At 38.3% G+C, this 16,434-nt stretch overlaps 1 protein-coding gene and 1 long non-coding RNA gene across 3 annotated transcripts in view; one reads left to right on the top strand and one right to left on the bottom strand.

Annotated features, from left to right (window-relative positions):
* SGK1 (serum/glucocorticoid regulated kinase 1) overlaps positions 1-16,434 on the bottom strand; it is a 113,539-nt gene that overhangs the window by 26,126 nt on the left and 70,979 nt on the right. The window contains exon 3 of the mRNA XM_025925325.2: positions 7,335-7,407. Within this exon, the coding sequence (XP_025781110.2) occupies positions 7,335-7,407 (73 nt within the window). The remainder of the gene's footprint in view (positions 1-7,334; positions 7,408-16,434) is intronic.
* LOC147581223 (uncharacterized) overlaps positions 15,938-16,434 on the top strand; it is a 28,483-nt gene continuing 27,986 nt past the window's right edge. The window contains exon 1 of one of the 2 annotated variants that reach the window (XR_015251556.1): positions 15,938-16,217. This is a non-coding gene — a long non-coding RNA (uncharacterized LOC147581223). The remainder of the gene's footprint in view (positions 16,218-16,434) is intronic. The other variant, XR_015251555.1, reaches the window with a different exon arrangement.

The following is a 16,434-nucleotide window of genomic DNA, read 5'->3' on the forward strand; positions in this document are numbered from 1 at the left end:
AAGAAAAGGAAGTACAGAAGGGTGAAAATGTTTGTCCAGGTCACACGGGTAATAAGCCTTCAAGGTGGTGGCCAACTCAGGAGCCCACAGCACTGACCACAGCGGGGAGGTAAACCTCGAGCGCGCGCGTGCGTGCGTGTGTGTGTGTGTGTGTGTGTGTGTAGGGGGAGGGGCGTTCCTGCTGCTCTACGCATGCTCACTGGCAAGCATGGCCAAATGGCTTGCTGGCCGGCTCTGACGTGAGTGAGTCCAGTGGGCTGGAAGAGATGTGGTTTAGAAACCGAGGATGATTGTGGCTCCCGGATCTATTACGGAGGGGAATTAATACCCAGTTTTATGTTGAAACAAGTTTGAGTTAGAGAAACAGGGGCAGTCAAAAGTGCATCGAGTGCAGAGTCCTTACGACTGTGTCCCTCCCTGGTCCTTCCAAAGCCTTAGTTCCACTGCTGCTGCCTTTGGTGGCATTACGTGAACTCCGGGATTCCTCACTCTGGTAAGATGACCTTTATTATTGGGACAGCTACCGTTTTGTAGTTCCGACCTGAATAAATGAGGTGAGTCCACTTAAAAGATCTTCACGTATCCATAGATTTTTACTAAATGGTTTATCTTTAATCGCAAGAGGCAAAGTCTACACCCAGTTGACTGGTGTCAGATGGCGAGTTCCTGTGTAAGCAGATCATGTCGAACTTGTATCACATTTTTCTTTTTTGTTAGATAATGCCATACTTTGAGGGATGAAACAACTGGTTTCTAGATGGAAACATGAGAGTATTTTGCTTTTTAAGAAAAAAAATCTAGAAATTAGGTTTCTTCGCTTTTTAAAATCTACATAATGAAGTCCTCCCTCTCTTTATATTAAATCACTGATCTAATTTTACATATTCTCTGGAAGACTGAAATAGTTCTGCAGTCCATATGTTTTTAAACTATGAATCATTTTGTTTCTACATTTGGTACATAAGCTATTACGGCTGCTCAATAAATACAAATATACCACTTTAGAGTGATTTCTGCATCCCCAGAAATTTGGGCTGAATTTTAAAATGTGATGACTCATTAGAAATTGTAAAGAAACAATGCATGATCCTGAAAAACGTAAGAGAAAATTCATTTTTATTCCTCTGGGAAAAATGTGCACAGTACTGATTCTCGCTCTTCAATTCTTGCTTGAGAGAAGTGTAGACATTTTGAAAATCTCAAAGGTAGAATGCCATTGTCTTGTGAAAACGTGACTTAAAATAAAAGCCCAGGAAGACCATCAAGGGGTTACATTTTCCTACCTGGCAAATCAAGTGTCCAGTTAAAATCCTGGCCTTTGCAAAGGAAACCTTTTTGTTTAATCACTTTATTATCTGACTTCCTCTAAGCAAAGAGCATTATCCGTGTTATCAGTAACAGTACTGGGAAAAACACATATTTTGAAAGTGTGGAGAAACTCATCCTACCTTGAGATTCTAATTTAAGAGAATGTCACAGGCCTCAGCAGGACCAGCAATTGAAAACCAAAGGTGTGCAAAAACAAACCACTCAGGTTTCAAAGCCTAAAAACAAAGAAAATAGGACAGAGCCTAAACTTGTGAAGCCTGTTTGCTCATTGTCAGAACAAATGCTGAGAATGCTGGAGAGTCCAGTCCAACGAAAACAAGTGTGGGTGGTAGGATTATGGATGATTAATTTTCTTCCTTTCTCTATTTTCCGTTTCTCTCCTATGATGAAATGCTACTTCTATATTATGGTATTTTCAAAAGCTTTTGAAAATTACTTTTGTTTCTCTAACGACCGTATCTGCACATGGTAACTGAGCAAGCCAGTTCTGTCCTCCGACAGTCATGCAAAAAGGCAGGGCATATGATGGGCCCCTGGGTGGCTTAGTCCGTTGGGCCACTGACTCTTGATTTTGGCTCAGGTCATGGTCTCTTGGTTCATGAGTTCAAGCCCCGCATCCGGCTTTGTGCTGACAGTGCGGAGCCTGCTTGGGATTCTCTGTCTCCTCTCTTTCTCACCCTCCCCTTCTCACATGCTCGCTCTTTCAAAGTAAATAATTAAATATAAAAAAAAGTCTGAAAATCTAGACACTCTCATCTGATTTCAAGGTGCATGAACCCTCAATAATTCTTTACTTCAAAACAAACTAGTTTTAAAATTTAACATTTATTTCTATCAAACTGTGTGGCCTAGTTACACCTAATATTTAACTCTACTTAAACTGTGTTTCAAGAGTCTATACATTATGTTGAGTAAGTAAAATCCTCTGACGACGGCTGGCTTCGAATGAAAATAGGCAATTTGCTGAAATGTATTTTCCGTAGGAAATGATGGAATAATCTTATCACAATTATTTCAGGACTCGGTAAAAGTCCACATCATAAAATTCATACTGTGACTGGAATATTACCTTTGTGAAGAAGCCACCTAAAGGCTCATACCTTTGTGTGTTGCAAAAGGATGGCTATAAAGTTGCTTCAGCTTGTGTTTACCCTTTACAGAATTGAAGGCATTTAGGAAAAGTTTTGGTTAGAGTGGTGATATGCTGAGGAAGGACAACATTGCTGCAGTGCAGAAACCACAGCAGAAATAATTGCATCCTGGGGCGCCTGGGTGGCTCAGTCAAGCGTCCGACTTCAGCTCAGGTCATGATCTCACAGAGCCCGCTTCAGATCCTCTGTTCCCCCCCTCTCTCTGCCTCTCCCCCACTGGTTCTTTCTCTCCCAAATAAATAAACATTAAATAAATAAACAAACATTAAGTAAATAAATAAACATTAAATAAATAATAACTGCCTCCCTCAGGTTCAATTTCGAAGCAAGTTACTAATAGATTAGAAGGATGTTTAACTTCTTCAACCTGAGGGGTCTACATCTTAAAAACATAGATTCTAGTTAAGACACATCATAGTCAAACTGACAAAAGCCAAAGGTTAAAAAAAAAAAATCAAAGCAGCCAGTGAAGGACAACACGTTATATTAATATATTTTGTGCTTATGGATCGGACAAATTCATATTGTCAAAACGTCCATACTGTGCAAAGCAATCTATAGATGCAATGCAGTCCCTAACAAAATACCAGTAGTATGTTTCACAGAACTAGAATAAATAATCCTAAAATTTGTATGGCACCACAAAAGACCTGAATAGCGAATGCAATTTTGAGAAAAAAATAACAAAGGTAGAGGTATCACCAGGCACCCTTATATTTACTACAGCATCATTTACAATAGACAAACTATGGAAGCAGCCCAAGTGTCCACTGACAGATGAATGGATAAAGAATAGGGGGTATTAGGGGGTGTATATATATAATATATTATATTATACAATATATAATATATAATTATATATAATATATAAATATATAATATATAATTATATATTATATAATATATAAATATATATTAGATATTATATATATAAATAGATATTATATATTATATAATATATAAATATATATTAGATATTATATATATAAATAGATATTATATATTATATATAAATATATAAATATATATTATATATAAATATATGTTATACATTATATACAAATAATATATGTATAAAATATATTTATATTTATTAAATATATTATATATATTTTATAATTATATATTATAATTATATAATATAATATTATATATGTATATAATGGCATACTATTGAGCCATAAAAATAATGAAATCTTGCTATTTGCAATGACATGGGTGGAACTAGAAAGTATAATGCTAAGCGAAAGAATTCAGTCAGAAGAAGACAAAAGCCATATGATTTCACTCATATACGGAATTTAAGAAATAAAACAGATGAGCAAAGGAAAGAGAGGAAGAGAGAGACATACCAATAAACAGACATTAACTATAGGGGAGCAAACTGATGGTTACTAGAGAGGAGGCGGGTAGAGGTTTGGGTGACATAGGTGATGGCGATTACAAAGTGCACTTGTCGTGATGAGCACTCGATGATGTATGGAAGTGTTGAATCACTATATTGTATACCTGAAACTAATATAATACTGTATGTTAACTATACTAAATTAAAATGAAAACTTAATAATAAACAAAGATGGAGATATCACAATCTCACATTTCAAGATATACTATAAAGCTGTAACAATCCAAACAGTATAGTGTACTAGCACAAAAACAGACATACAGATCAATAGAGCAGAACCCAGAAATAAACCCACAATCATATGGCCAATGAATCTACAACAAAGGAGGCAAGAACATACAATAGGGAAAGACAATCTCTTCGATAAATGGTGCTGGGAAAACTGGACAGCTACATATGAAAGAATGAAACTAGACCGTTATGCACACTATACAAAACATAAAGTGAATTGAAGACCTAAATGTGGGACTTGAAACCATAAAACTCCTTAAAGAGAACATTGGCAGTAATCTCTGGGATGTCAGCCTTAACAACATTTTCTAGCTAGATGAATCCTGAGGCAAGGGAAACAAAAGCAAAAATAAACTATTGGGACTACACCAGAATAAAAAGCTTTTGCACAGCATAGGAAACCATCAACAAAACAAAAAAACCCAGCCTACTAGTTGGGAGAAGATATCTACAAATGATATATGTATTTTGGTTAATGCCCAAATATATAGAGAACTTACACAACTCAACACCAAAATAGTAATAATAATAATAATAATAATAATAATCTGATTAAAAAATGGGCAGAGGACCTGAACAGCCATTTTTCCAAAGAAGACATACAGATGGCTGACAGACACTTGAAAAGATGCTCAACATTACGAATCATCATGGGAAAATGAAAATCAAAACCACAATCATCTTACACCTGTCAGAGTGGTTAAAATCAAAAACACAAGAAATAACAAGTGTTGGTGAGGATGTCAAGGGAATTCTCATGCACTGTTGGTGGGAATGTAGATTGGTGCAGCCAATGTGGGAAATAGTATGGGGGTTCCTCAAACAATTAAAAATAAAAATATCATTTGATCTAGTAATTTCACTACTATTTACCCAAAGAAAATAAAAACACTAATTTGAAATGATATAGGCACCCTTATGTTTATTGCAGCATTATTTACAATAACCAACATACGGAAGCGATCTAAGGGTCCATTCATAGATGAATGGATAGAAAAGATGTGGTCTATACATTCTTGTTTATGGCTTAATAATGTTCTATGATACATCTATATGTAGATATAGATATAAACATTCTGAATAACAACAACCACAACAACAAAGATTGCCAGATTGGATTTAGAAGGAAAACCCAACTAGAAACGCCCTTTAACTGGAAGACACAGATAAGTTGAAAGCAAATGGATAGAAAAGATACACCACCATGTGAAGCGTAGACATGAGAAGGCTTGCTTGGCTATATTAATGTCAGAAAAAAACAGACTTCAGACAAAGCCTTTTACCAGAGATAAAGTGGGACATGATCAATTCATCAGGAAGTCGTAACCATTGTAAGAATCTATGTGCTTAATATTAGAGCTTTGAAATACATGAAACAAAAATCGACTGAAGTGAAAGAAGCCAATGATAATTCTACCACCATAGATACAGATTTTAATACCCCTATCAGGAATTGACTGAACGATGAGCCCAGCCCCTCTCCTTTGCCCCCAAAATCACTAGACATAGACCCTAGTGTAGGAATTGGTTACTGGGGAAGCTCCTCATTAGAGAAGCTGCTGCGGAAGGGATGCGGTGTCTTTGTAAACCCATTGATGACACAAAAATAATAAAATAAAAGTTTTTTAAATGAACGGATCTGAAGTATTTCTATTACTATTTCTTTGCATGTTCTGCATCAGTTTTTGTCCCAACATAATTTTCCCAGCCCCCCAAAGTGCACGAACGCTGTTTTCTAGACCTGTCCTGGACAGATTCCCTCCCCATTCCAGTCTCTACATAATTTTAAGAACATTTATTTTTTAATTGTGATGTTTCGTTCTACGTAGCTTCCTCACGCCGTATGTGCTGCAGGTCTGAGAAGGGGTATTAGCCAGAGGCTGCCTTGTTTATTTTGTGGTGGGACTATATTGGCACCAAGATGATGGCATAAATAGGCCAATTCATTTTCATGTTTTTCATCTCTGTTCAAAAGGCGGAAAACAAGACAGAACAATTTTTTTTTTTTTTTTCCACTGACGATATTGATAGGCAGTTTAGACTATGAGCCTGGTCTTTGGAAAAAAGGCATCAGAGAGTTTTATACTCCCGTCCTGCTTCTGCTAATAGGCATAGTCCCTCACTCCCTTTTATAAAGAAAAGATTAAAGCGGGGGTTTAACCCACGTTGTTTCTCACAAGACAGTTTCTTCTTCTGAGGAAGCGTGTTAGAGAATTGGGCCAGCAGGCTCTCAGACCTACTCCCAGCCCTGGTATTTTCTGGCGGTGAGCTTTGGATACGTCGGCTAACCTCTTTCAAGATCTGATTTTATCTCTCACCCAGGGACAGTGAGGATAGGCCACCCCTCCTATTTCACAGGGCTGCCGCACACACGTTATTAGATTTTTGTGAACGCACTTCCTTCATAAAGCCGTGAGGCCTAATGCAAATATTAGGTATCGTCTCCACTACTCTCCTCCTGCTCTCTATTTAATTAGATCCTATTTAATTAGAAAAGGTGAAAGCTCTAGTAACACTCTCTTAAGTATTTTAGCTCCTTTGGCTTAACTTTCTTCTGTTATTTCTAGTGGGTCTTTGCCTCATGCAATTAGGCCTCGTGTCTCCACGGTGAATAAAAATAAGGAAAAAAAAAAAAGTGTCTTCTATTTCCCGTAAGAACGGCCCATACTCTTTGAGGGTAATTTTAAATTACACAACCTGAAGCATATTCTCTGATCTCAGAAAGTGGCATGCCTCTGATTCTGAGTAGATTTAGACTCCTGGATTGATAGGATAAGTCATGCCCGCCCTCCATTAAGTAGTCTCAAGTGTGGCTCACCATGGGTTTTTTAACCCTCTTCTTCCTCTGGAAGAGAAACTTGGGCCAGTGTACTTGCCCACCTTATCCTTCACCTCTGTCCTCCACTCCAGGAAAGAGACTCATTCCTAAGTTGCCCCCAACACTTGAAGGTATTTCACGCTCCATAAAGCTACACCTGATCATATAGGTGCTTTAGACACTAACCAAGAAGATAAATTAAAGGGACTTGTAACACATACATGCATGTAAAATTGATCGTGAAGTATAGTCAAGTGTTAGACTAGGTATAAACAAACAAATAAATAAGCAAACAAACAAGCAAAACACAATTTCCCCCCAAACCTTGCCTTTGGGTAGGGCTTTACTACAGAATGCTTCCTGTACATCGCGGGGCCTGAGTGTATTTTGCCAATAATACCTGAATCATCAGTCCAGAAGGCTCTTGGGTCAGGCTTGGTCAGGATGCTGGCATGATTACATGGCTCTTTCGCCTTGAAAACATAAGGAGAAAAGAAGCGATGTGAAAATGGATTCACCGTTTTCGCTGTCTCAGACCTACAATTCTATAGGCAGGATTCCAAGGCTGAAGCTAGCACATATGGAACATCCATTCAGTGCTGGGCACACTGGGCTTGTGGGTGATCCTTGACCTGATGTCGATTCGCTGTCAGGGCTCGTGGCCGGATAAGCACATGGGGGCTGGCACTAAGCTTCCACTCGCTCCTTTACCCTATGCTTTTTTTGCAGTGTGTAAACTATACAGCCGTATGCAGAGGCCCTGTATGATTGGCAGTAGATCAATGTGAGGACACTCGCACATTAAAAGTGTTTTTGGACTTCTCCATAATAGAAATGCTACTTTTAGTGTATACGCTTGGGGGAATACGTAATAAGGAAGAGCTATTTTTAAATTCAGTAGCACTTTAAAATGAACTCTTCTGAAACTAATATTGCACTTTCTGTTAACTAACTAGAATTTAAATAAAAACTTGAAACAAAAAAATAAAAAGAATTCTTATTTTTGTAATCATAACAGAATCTATTTTTTCAATAGGAGCACACACACTTATGCTATATATATATATATATATATATATATATGCTATATATATATATATATATATGCTATATACATAATGCATTCAACCTCACAGTTCTGCCTAGTGCATATGTAAATAATAGATTCTCCACAATAATTTCCAGGGAACAGCAATGACCCTTTGGTTTTTTACACAACTTTACACTAATGCGGTGTGTGGCTTGCAAATATATTTTCAGTCAAAGAAATATAAATCTCATTGTTAAAAAGGACATTCCATTTATAGGTATTTTGTATCTATAGTTTGATTACCGTGAAAAATCTCTATGACTATTTAATGGATAAATTCCTCCCACTGCAGCAATACTCAAAAGACTCAAGAATGTCAGTAAGTAGTTAGTTTAGTTCTGCCGATGTTTTCTTTCCATAGCAGGTGTTTACCTATAAAAGAAGCAGTGTGTCAGTTTATAGTCTGGCACGAGCTCCTTCTCTTGTTGTGAACCACTATCAAAGAATGTGTGGAAATCAGGATCTCCCTCATGTTCACTGCAGCGTTATTCCCAACAGCCAGGAGATAGAAACAGCCTCAATGCCTATGGACAGATGAATGGATGAAGAAACCCACCATCTGCAACAGTATGGACAAACCTTGAGGACCTTATGCTAAGGGAAATAAGCCAAACGTAGAGAGACAAGTCCTTCATGGTATTACATATAAGCGGTATCTAAAGTAGTTAAATACGTAAAATCTGAGAGTAGAATGGCAGTTGTCAGGAGCTGGGGAAGTAGGAAGTGGAAGAAGTGGGTATAAAGTTTCAGTTACACAAGACGATTAACTTCTAGAGATCTGCTGAACAACGTTGTGCCTATAGTTAATATTACTGTGATGTACCTTGAAAAATCTGTTAATAGGGAGGATTTCATGGTAATTGTTCTTACCACACAAACAAAACCCTATGGGGAGGTCATCATCCTCCATCCGTTCATATATCAGAGACATAACCTATTTGATAAATAAAAATGGAAGTAGTCAACGTTTCATTAATGGAACTTTCTGGTAATCTAATCTGTTTTTAATTGATAGGAAGTATGAGTTTAGAAGTAAAATTGTGGTGAAAAAAGAATCGTTAAAATGTAATCCCAAGCGGGGGGAAGAACAGTGAATGGACCAGCACCATTCCGTGGACGACATTTTGAGCAGCCATGCAAAAACCCCTCAGACTTCAAAAAGTGGCCTTCTGTATAAATTCCTTCAAAGGAATAACATATTCCACTAAAATACAGCTCTAATTGTTAGAAAGTTAGAAAGTTCTTTACAAGTTGAATTGAAATCTGGATCCTTGAAATTTTGCCCACTGGTTCTAGATCACTCTTGAGTTACATAGAACATATCTGCTCTCCTTCAGAAACAATACCTCAGATATTTGACAGTGGCTATTCTGTCTCACCTTAGGCTTCCATTTCCAAGTTGGCAAGGCTCCTTCCTTTCTCTGTTCCTCATGAAATGAGGTCTCCTTACTGAGGTAAACGTTTCAAGCACACGCAAAAGTAAACAGTATAATAACCACTTATGTACCTATCAGCCGGCTGTTAACAATTTTTGACTTTTTACCATTTTACTAATCTTAGTTCATCTAGTCCCCTCTTCTTCAGGAATGTTGTGACGCAAACACCATACATTGTGACATTTCGTCTATAGTTTCTTTAGAACGTTTTCAACTGACGACATGTTTCTTTTTTGTATAACCACGTGTCATTAGTGGAACTAACAATTTCAACAATTAGGTGTATTAAGCTTAATGAAGGCTGGTGAAGCTTACTTATTTAATAAGTGACAGCATAAACATCTTGAAAACCACAAAGAGCACTTGCACGGTTTTACATACAGAGCGATTTGGAATTGATGATTTAAAAAGAGATCCTTAAAATTGTGAGTTCTGCAAAGTCAGTGGAATTTGGTCTCATTGATTTTAAATCCTTATAGACATTTTGAGGAGAGGCTATCTTAAAAAAAATATTTTTCTAATAGAAGTAATGCTCTCTTTCAACTTATCTCTAATGTGTCCCTGGAGGCAAAGGAGGGAAAATCTTCTTGACCTGATAGAATTGAAAGTGTTGGAGGTTGAAGGTGAAGGAAAGAGGATTACTTCTGGAAGGTCATTGCTGAATGCTTATTCCCTAGACTTTTGAGGTCTAGAAGTACTTTCATAAGTTACTATAACCTGAGAACATTAGAAAGATAAGGGCATTTGAACAAGGATAGAAGTAGTTCAATATTAGAAGGTAGGTTGTATCAGAATATCCCATTTAGGGAGATGTCAGATGTTCAGAAATTTTGAGCAAGCTCTGGGGAATGAACCTGGGAATAAATCATTAGAGATTCCACTGACATGAATAATGAGCCAAATCTTACTTTTACAAAATGCCTTCAATTAATGATAAGCTGTAATATTTGTAGGATTGCTAGAAAGAAAACAGCTATGGTCACCTTTCTTCACTCCATCTTATCCTGATTTAAAGAACATTGGTCCACAGTAAAGAAATATGCATGCATATATAAATAATTTAAAAATTACCTGTCGTGATGACACAGGAAAAATAAATCAGAACATATGGATTCATCCCTGATTTACTTTTGATTTATTTATATTTTGTGTATGAGTTACGCATCCTGCTAAAGTCATTAGTTCTTCCTAAAATACAATTGGAACTGTCACAATGCGTGTTTCTTATTAACCAGCGTCGTTGATTCTCTCCCATCTCAGGTTACGTGATGTTCAAAAGTAAGCAAGAACACTTCATATCGAGGGAAATAAGATTTTACTTCTCAAACTGCGTTAGTGACTCTTTAGAAAATGTCCTCTGGAAGTTATCATAGGGTGTAAAGCCATCCTGCAAATATTAAGTTTAAATTCAGTTCTGTGTATCCAGGGGAAGAAGAGTCTTCCTTGATTGTTTTCTCTTGGATGGGTTTATTATATCCAACACATATTTATTAAGCTTTTGTTTAAGTCCAAGACGCTACCCTGGTGGTTATAAGGACCCAACAAAAACTCATTGATTACTAGGACCCTGTATTCTGATTTGGGAGCAGGACACAGACACCCAAAAAGATGTCTATGGAATCTGATATTAAGGACCTCTAAATCCAAGGTGAAGAATGCCATATAGCTATTACATTTTGTCCATAGTTTAAAAAGGAAGCAACGGTGTGGGCAAAGTTGTTGAGCAAGGTTTAAAGGAAGAGGGAGGACTCGATCAGGTTTTGAAAATACTGGCAGCATTTGAATTGGTGGACAGGCCGTAGAAAGGCATCCAAGGTGGGAGGGGCAATACAAACAACGATATGGGAGCCAAACTGAATAAGGCAGGGTTGGGCCACTGTTGGTGGAACAATTTCACGGGAATACAAGGCTCCCAGGAGAAATGGTTGGGAATTAGGAAGAAACCAGGTGGTGAAAGGCTTTGAATGTCAATGAATCCTTCACTCTGAGACAAGAGCCTTGGCTGTTTGTATGAAAGACCGGAGTCACAAAGGACCAAAACTGAGGGGATTAGGAGGCTGCTGTACCACCAGAGAAATGTGGAGGAGAGCACAATGAGCAAGGGCACCTTGGTCATGGAACGGGAGGGATGGGTGTGAAGGGCAGCCGGAATGATTTTCTAAGATTTGGTGAATATCTGAAAATGAGGGAAGATGAGGGCGTCCAAAATATTTCAGAGCTTTGGAGCTCAGTGACCGGGAATGATGGTCAAATGTGGTCACGACGGTCCACGGTCTCTGGCAGCTAAAGAAATCAGTCTCCACTGTGCTTAAGCTACCATGGCAGGCTCAGGGAGCATACGTGGGCCCTAGTTTGTGTGCTGCACCTGCAGTCCTTCTGGAAGCACCTGCTGCGTCTCTGACCTACCCAGACTGTGTCATCTTTGGGTGCTTCCGGGTGAGGCTTCACTTACACACGTGTGGGCAGGTGGGTTTCTCTGGCCTCTACCTCTGGATGAACCCTCCATCTTGCACATGGCAGGATGAGAACCCATCCGTACGACTTCACTACAACAAACATCCCACGACCTGTCTATCTGGAATCACCAACCTCCACCCTCGTGAAGATGACAGTGTCTGCAAGGACAGCAGGAGTCTCGTCCAGAGATTAGTCAAAGAATCTCACCAGGGATCACAAGTCTTCCAGTTCTGGGTGAACCAATGCTTTATCCTCATTCAGTTGTTTGACATTAATGACATCCACGTGACATGGAACAAAGGGACTATTCTCGGCCTCTGAAGAGACTGATTCCAAGCAAGTAGACAAATGTTCTTTTGGAGGCTTTCTTTCGCTTGCCTTCTTTTTGGCTTTTTATATTTTTCAGTTTGGCCTTTGTGACTGTGAATTGCTTAAGACGATTTGCTGTCAACCCCATTTTGCTTATGCATGTCTCCTGCCTGGCCCAGCAAGCGTCTCAGTAGCAACCTCTGGTCTACATACATTCAGGACGTCCAGGCTAAGCCTCTATTAAATCAGATGTTGGTAGAGTTGAAAGGATCAGAGATTTGAGGAGCTGGAAGAGATCTTTTGTCACCTGCCTCCTTGCTTCACAGATGGGGAAACTGAGGACTAAAGTAGCTTAAGTGAGTGACTAATCTAGGGCTAGAGTCCAAAGCTCGACATTTCAAGATGTCTGTTGAGCACTGATATTGGTTTCTTAAAACTTAGATTTACCCTCAGGTTTAAAGTTAATTCAACTGTATGTTGCATTGAGTGAGTATTTGTGGATAACATATTGAATGGTAAGCACAATGCTAAGTGGAATAGATGGGAACCAGATGGATGCATCCCTGCCCTCATAGAACTCGTTTTCTAATGCTGGCAGTTGAGACGAGCACTGTGGAGGCAATATATTGGGTGACATGAGTAGGGGGGTGAGGCAATATGTGGTCATTTTAGAAGCTTATGGGAGCCCGTCTTCTTATGGATTTTTCAGTAATAGTATCAGAGGCAACGATCACACATCTTCAGTTGTAAGTTAAAACACAAAACAAAGTAGACACACAGAGTTGGTTTGACTGGAATTTGGGTCAAACCTTTATATATTCTATACCAAATTAAATTCTTTTTTTTTTAAATGTTTATTTTTTTTGAGAGAGAGGCAGAGAGAGAAGGAGACCGAGAATCCCAAGCAATCTCCATGTTCAGTGCCAAGCCTGAAAGGGCTTGATCCCATGACTGTGAGATCATGACCTGAGCTGAAATCAAGTTTCAGACACTTAACTGAAGGAGCCACCTGTGCACCCCTTAAATTCTTAAGTAGAAATTATTTGGGGGTGTGGTGTTTGTAGATTGTGCCTGGTTCGGAAAAGGCAATCACTGCGTGTTCATTGACAACACCATTGATTTGGTAGGACTCAAAAGATGGTAAAGGGGCCAAAGTTAGTTAACGTATCACAGAATAATAGTATTTTGTGGGTAGAATGGATTTCACAGATGACTTGGTTCAGCCCCCTTATTTAACGGATGGGAAAACGAATTCTGAAAAAGGTAAAGTGACTTACAGAAGGTCACACAGATAGTCAGAAGTTATTTATGTTGTTTACGATACCTCCCCTGTGGTTAAGAGAAGATTCCTTGCATTTATGTGAGATCAAAGTTGGCAGAAATAATTAGAGAAATCTGTTTAGGGCATGGGCTTTGGACTTAGATAGACCTGTAAAACATACAGCAACCCCAGACTTGGCTATGTGTATGACCCTGGGAATGTTACATAATCTCTCTTAGCCTTAGTCTCCTTGTTGGAAAAACTGGCCAAGTTATTGTTAGGCTTAGGCTTAGCTTCCTGTAGGGCTCTATAATTGATGGGAGTCATTACCCATAGTCATACAACCAAAATGTTAATAGAATCATAACATATTGGAGGTTAGAAGAAATGGAATCTTTTGATAGAAAAAGTTTGCTCTGTTAATGAAATTATCTATATGCCAATAGTCCCAGAAAAAAAGGGAAAAAAAGACTTCTTTCTAGGCATCGTGCTTGCTGAGCTCTCAGACTAGAACTTTCTTTGCTTAGGTATCTGCATAACTTTTCTCTCCTCCAGGTATCTGCTCAAACATCATCCCTCTCAGTGAAGCCCTTTCTGTTTAAAATGGAAAAGCCGTTCTTCCTTCTTTTTATTTCACCATGGCACTTAATACCTCCTTATATATGATTGTCTTATTCATTTTGTGTGGTATTTTATAAATTTCTTGAGTCCACAGGGGGACTTGGTGCACAGTAGGCATTCAGTAAACATGTGCTTTAAATGATTGAATTATTAATCTCTAAACCGTTAAACATGAAGTCTGTAAGTCCCCCTCAGTTGAAGCTATTAGAAATGAAAGGAGATGGTAATTATGGCAAAATATTGTGGTTTAACTCATGTCTTCATTTCTTCTAGGGTTTTAACCCTCCTGAGTTTCTGGTGTTGGAGTACTGAAGTGATTTGCAGTGGGGTTAACTCAGTAGTTAATGCTTCCAGAAATGTGTAGCATTGAAAGAAACTATTCCCCACCTAAGAGTAAGGCTGGCACCTGGTCTGATGTTTATCTCCTGACATTCCATTCAAACCATTTATTTTTCTTTGCATAAAGGTGTAGACAAGTGTTTAAGCTTTACTGTGCTACCACCAAATATATTCGCTGGAAAAAAGTTATTAATGATTGGCCACTTTCATTGTTCAGACCATTATGTCTGACTATAACACAATAGGTGGCTGAGAAAATCTAATCTTCAACACTGTACATAGATTCGGTCTCAGTTCAATAGACCATTTGGATTTGTCCACAACTAGTCCGTGTCTAGTCCACAACTAGATTTTTCTTTCTCCCATTTAAGACGTGTTGTTTTCCAGTGGTTCGCAGTCAAGGCTACACATTACCATGAGAAACTTAAAAAATAAATACCAGTGCCAGGACCCCATGCAAGGGGAATGGAGACTTGGGTATACCCAGGAATCTCTGTCATGCTTAAACCAACCTCTGCCAAACAGAAGTAACATGAATTCAGTTGTATTTATCCACTGGGTGCAGGGAAGAAACTAAGTATGGTGATTTCAGGGTCATAGTACGTAAGGATAACATAAGGAATGATGTCCAGCCTAAGTTAAATGATTAAAAAACACTTATTCCTGGCATCATAAAAATGAAAGAGAGAGAGAGAGAGAGAGACAGAAATGTTTTGAATAATCTCTCAGTGCAAACGACAATATATTTCTTAGTATTTTTTCTCTTCGAGCTTACCTCCAAAAGGGAATTTGGCAAAGGGGGGAAAAATAGAAATCTGGATCTGGGTTTTATATGAGGTTCTAGGAAAAATATTCCCACTGCTTTCCTATACAGAAGCTACGTCAGATTCAAGGCCAATGTGATTATAATTTGCTCTTTGCTATAATTCTTAATGTTTTATTTTCTTTTAATAAAAAAGTCTGATATTCAATCTTCCAATAACATTTTAGCCAGGGTCTAAATTGTCAAATGCAATTGCCAACAAAGGCGTGGTTTCTTTTTCCCTCTGTGAATGGAACTAGATACCTCCATTTAACTACCTGCTGTTTTTCTCGTGCAGTGGGCTAACTACACAGTATTTAATAGTCTACAGGTCTGAAAATATTTCTTATATGCCTTGGCTTTCACAGAGTGCTTCTGCAAAACCAGTTAATAATCTGGCCATCCCAAGAGTCCAGAATGTTGAGTTAATTTTTTACAGAGGTTCCCAGATGTGCTGGGAGACTCACTTATAGGAGAGCCAGGCAACATTTTTTTTTTTTTTTTAAGATTTCATTTGACCTTTCTTGTATGAAACACATGTTAAAAACAATACCTGACAATTATGAAATGCATGTTTTGCGTAAGCAAAAACACCATGAATACATCTCTTACAAAGTTTTGAAAGGCAGAGATGGAAGGTTTTCGCTGCAAAACTGTATTAGCATTTAGCCAAGTTAATCATACATCTCGACGATGATTCTTTATCCCACATGTCCTTGGTATTCAGTGGGTAGGTCATTAGGCCCATGGAGAAATAAGTGGGAAAATGTCCAAGGGATGAAAAACGTCTATATAGCATGTGGAGAAGTGGATAGTTTTACCAGGTACTGAATTTCAGCTTTAAGAGGTGCAGGTTCTGATCCCAGCCAGAACACTTGAGAGGACTAACTTCTGGGAAGGAAGCAGAATAACAACGTGAGCCTGTGAACGTTCCAACGAGATCCTGCGTTAGCTGTTTCTTCTCGCAGGTATTTTCCACATGCAGCTGACTTTTGTTTTTTCTTTCGGTCTCCGTTTTCTTTTCTACTTATTTTTCAGTGGGCTCTAGAAAATCCTTTTGAATTGAGTCTCTCTTTTATCATTCTGTATAGAGAGCATATAATACTTAACGGAACATAATTGTGGATCCGGAGTTCGGTCAAGGATCAAACAGACATTGCAGATGTTTAAAGGCATATAGGACTG

This window comes from Puma concolor, chromosome B2, assembly GCF_028749965.1.
Source record: "Puma concolor isolate L17-30 chromosome B2, mPumCon1.1.hap2, whole genome shotgun sequence".
Taxonomy (NCBI): Eukaryota; Metazoa; Chordata; class Mammalia; order Carnivora; family Felidae; genus Puma; species Puma concolor.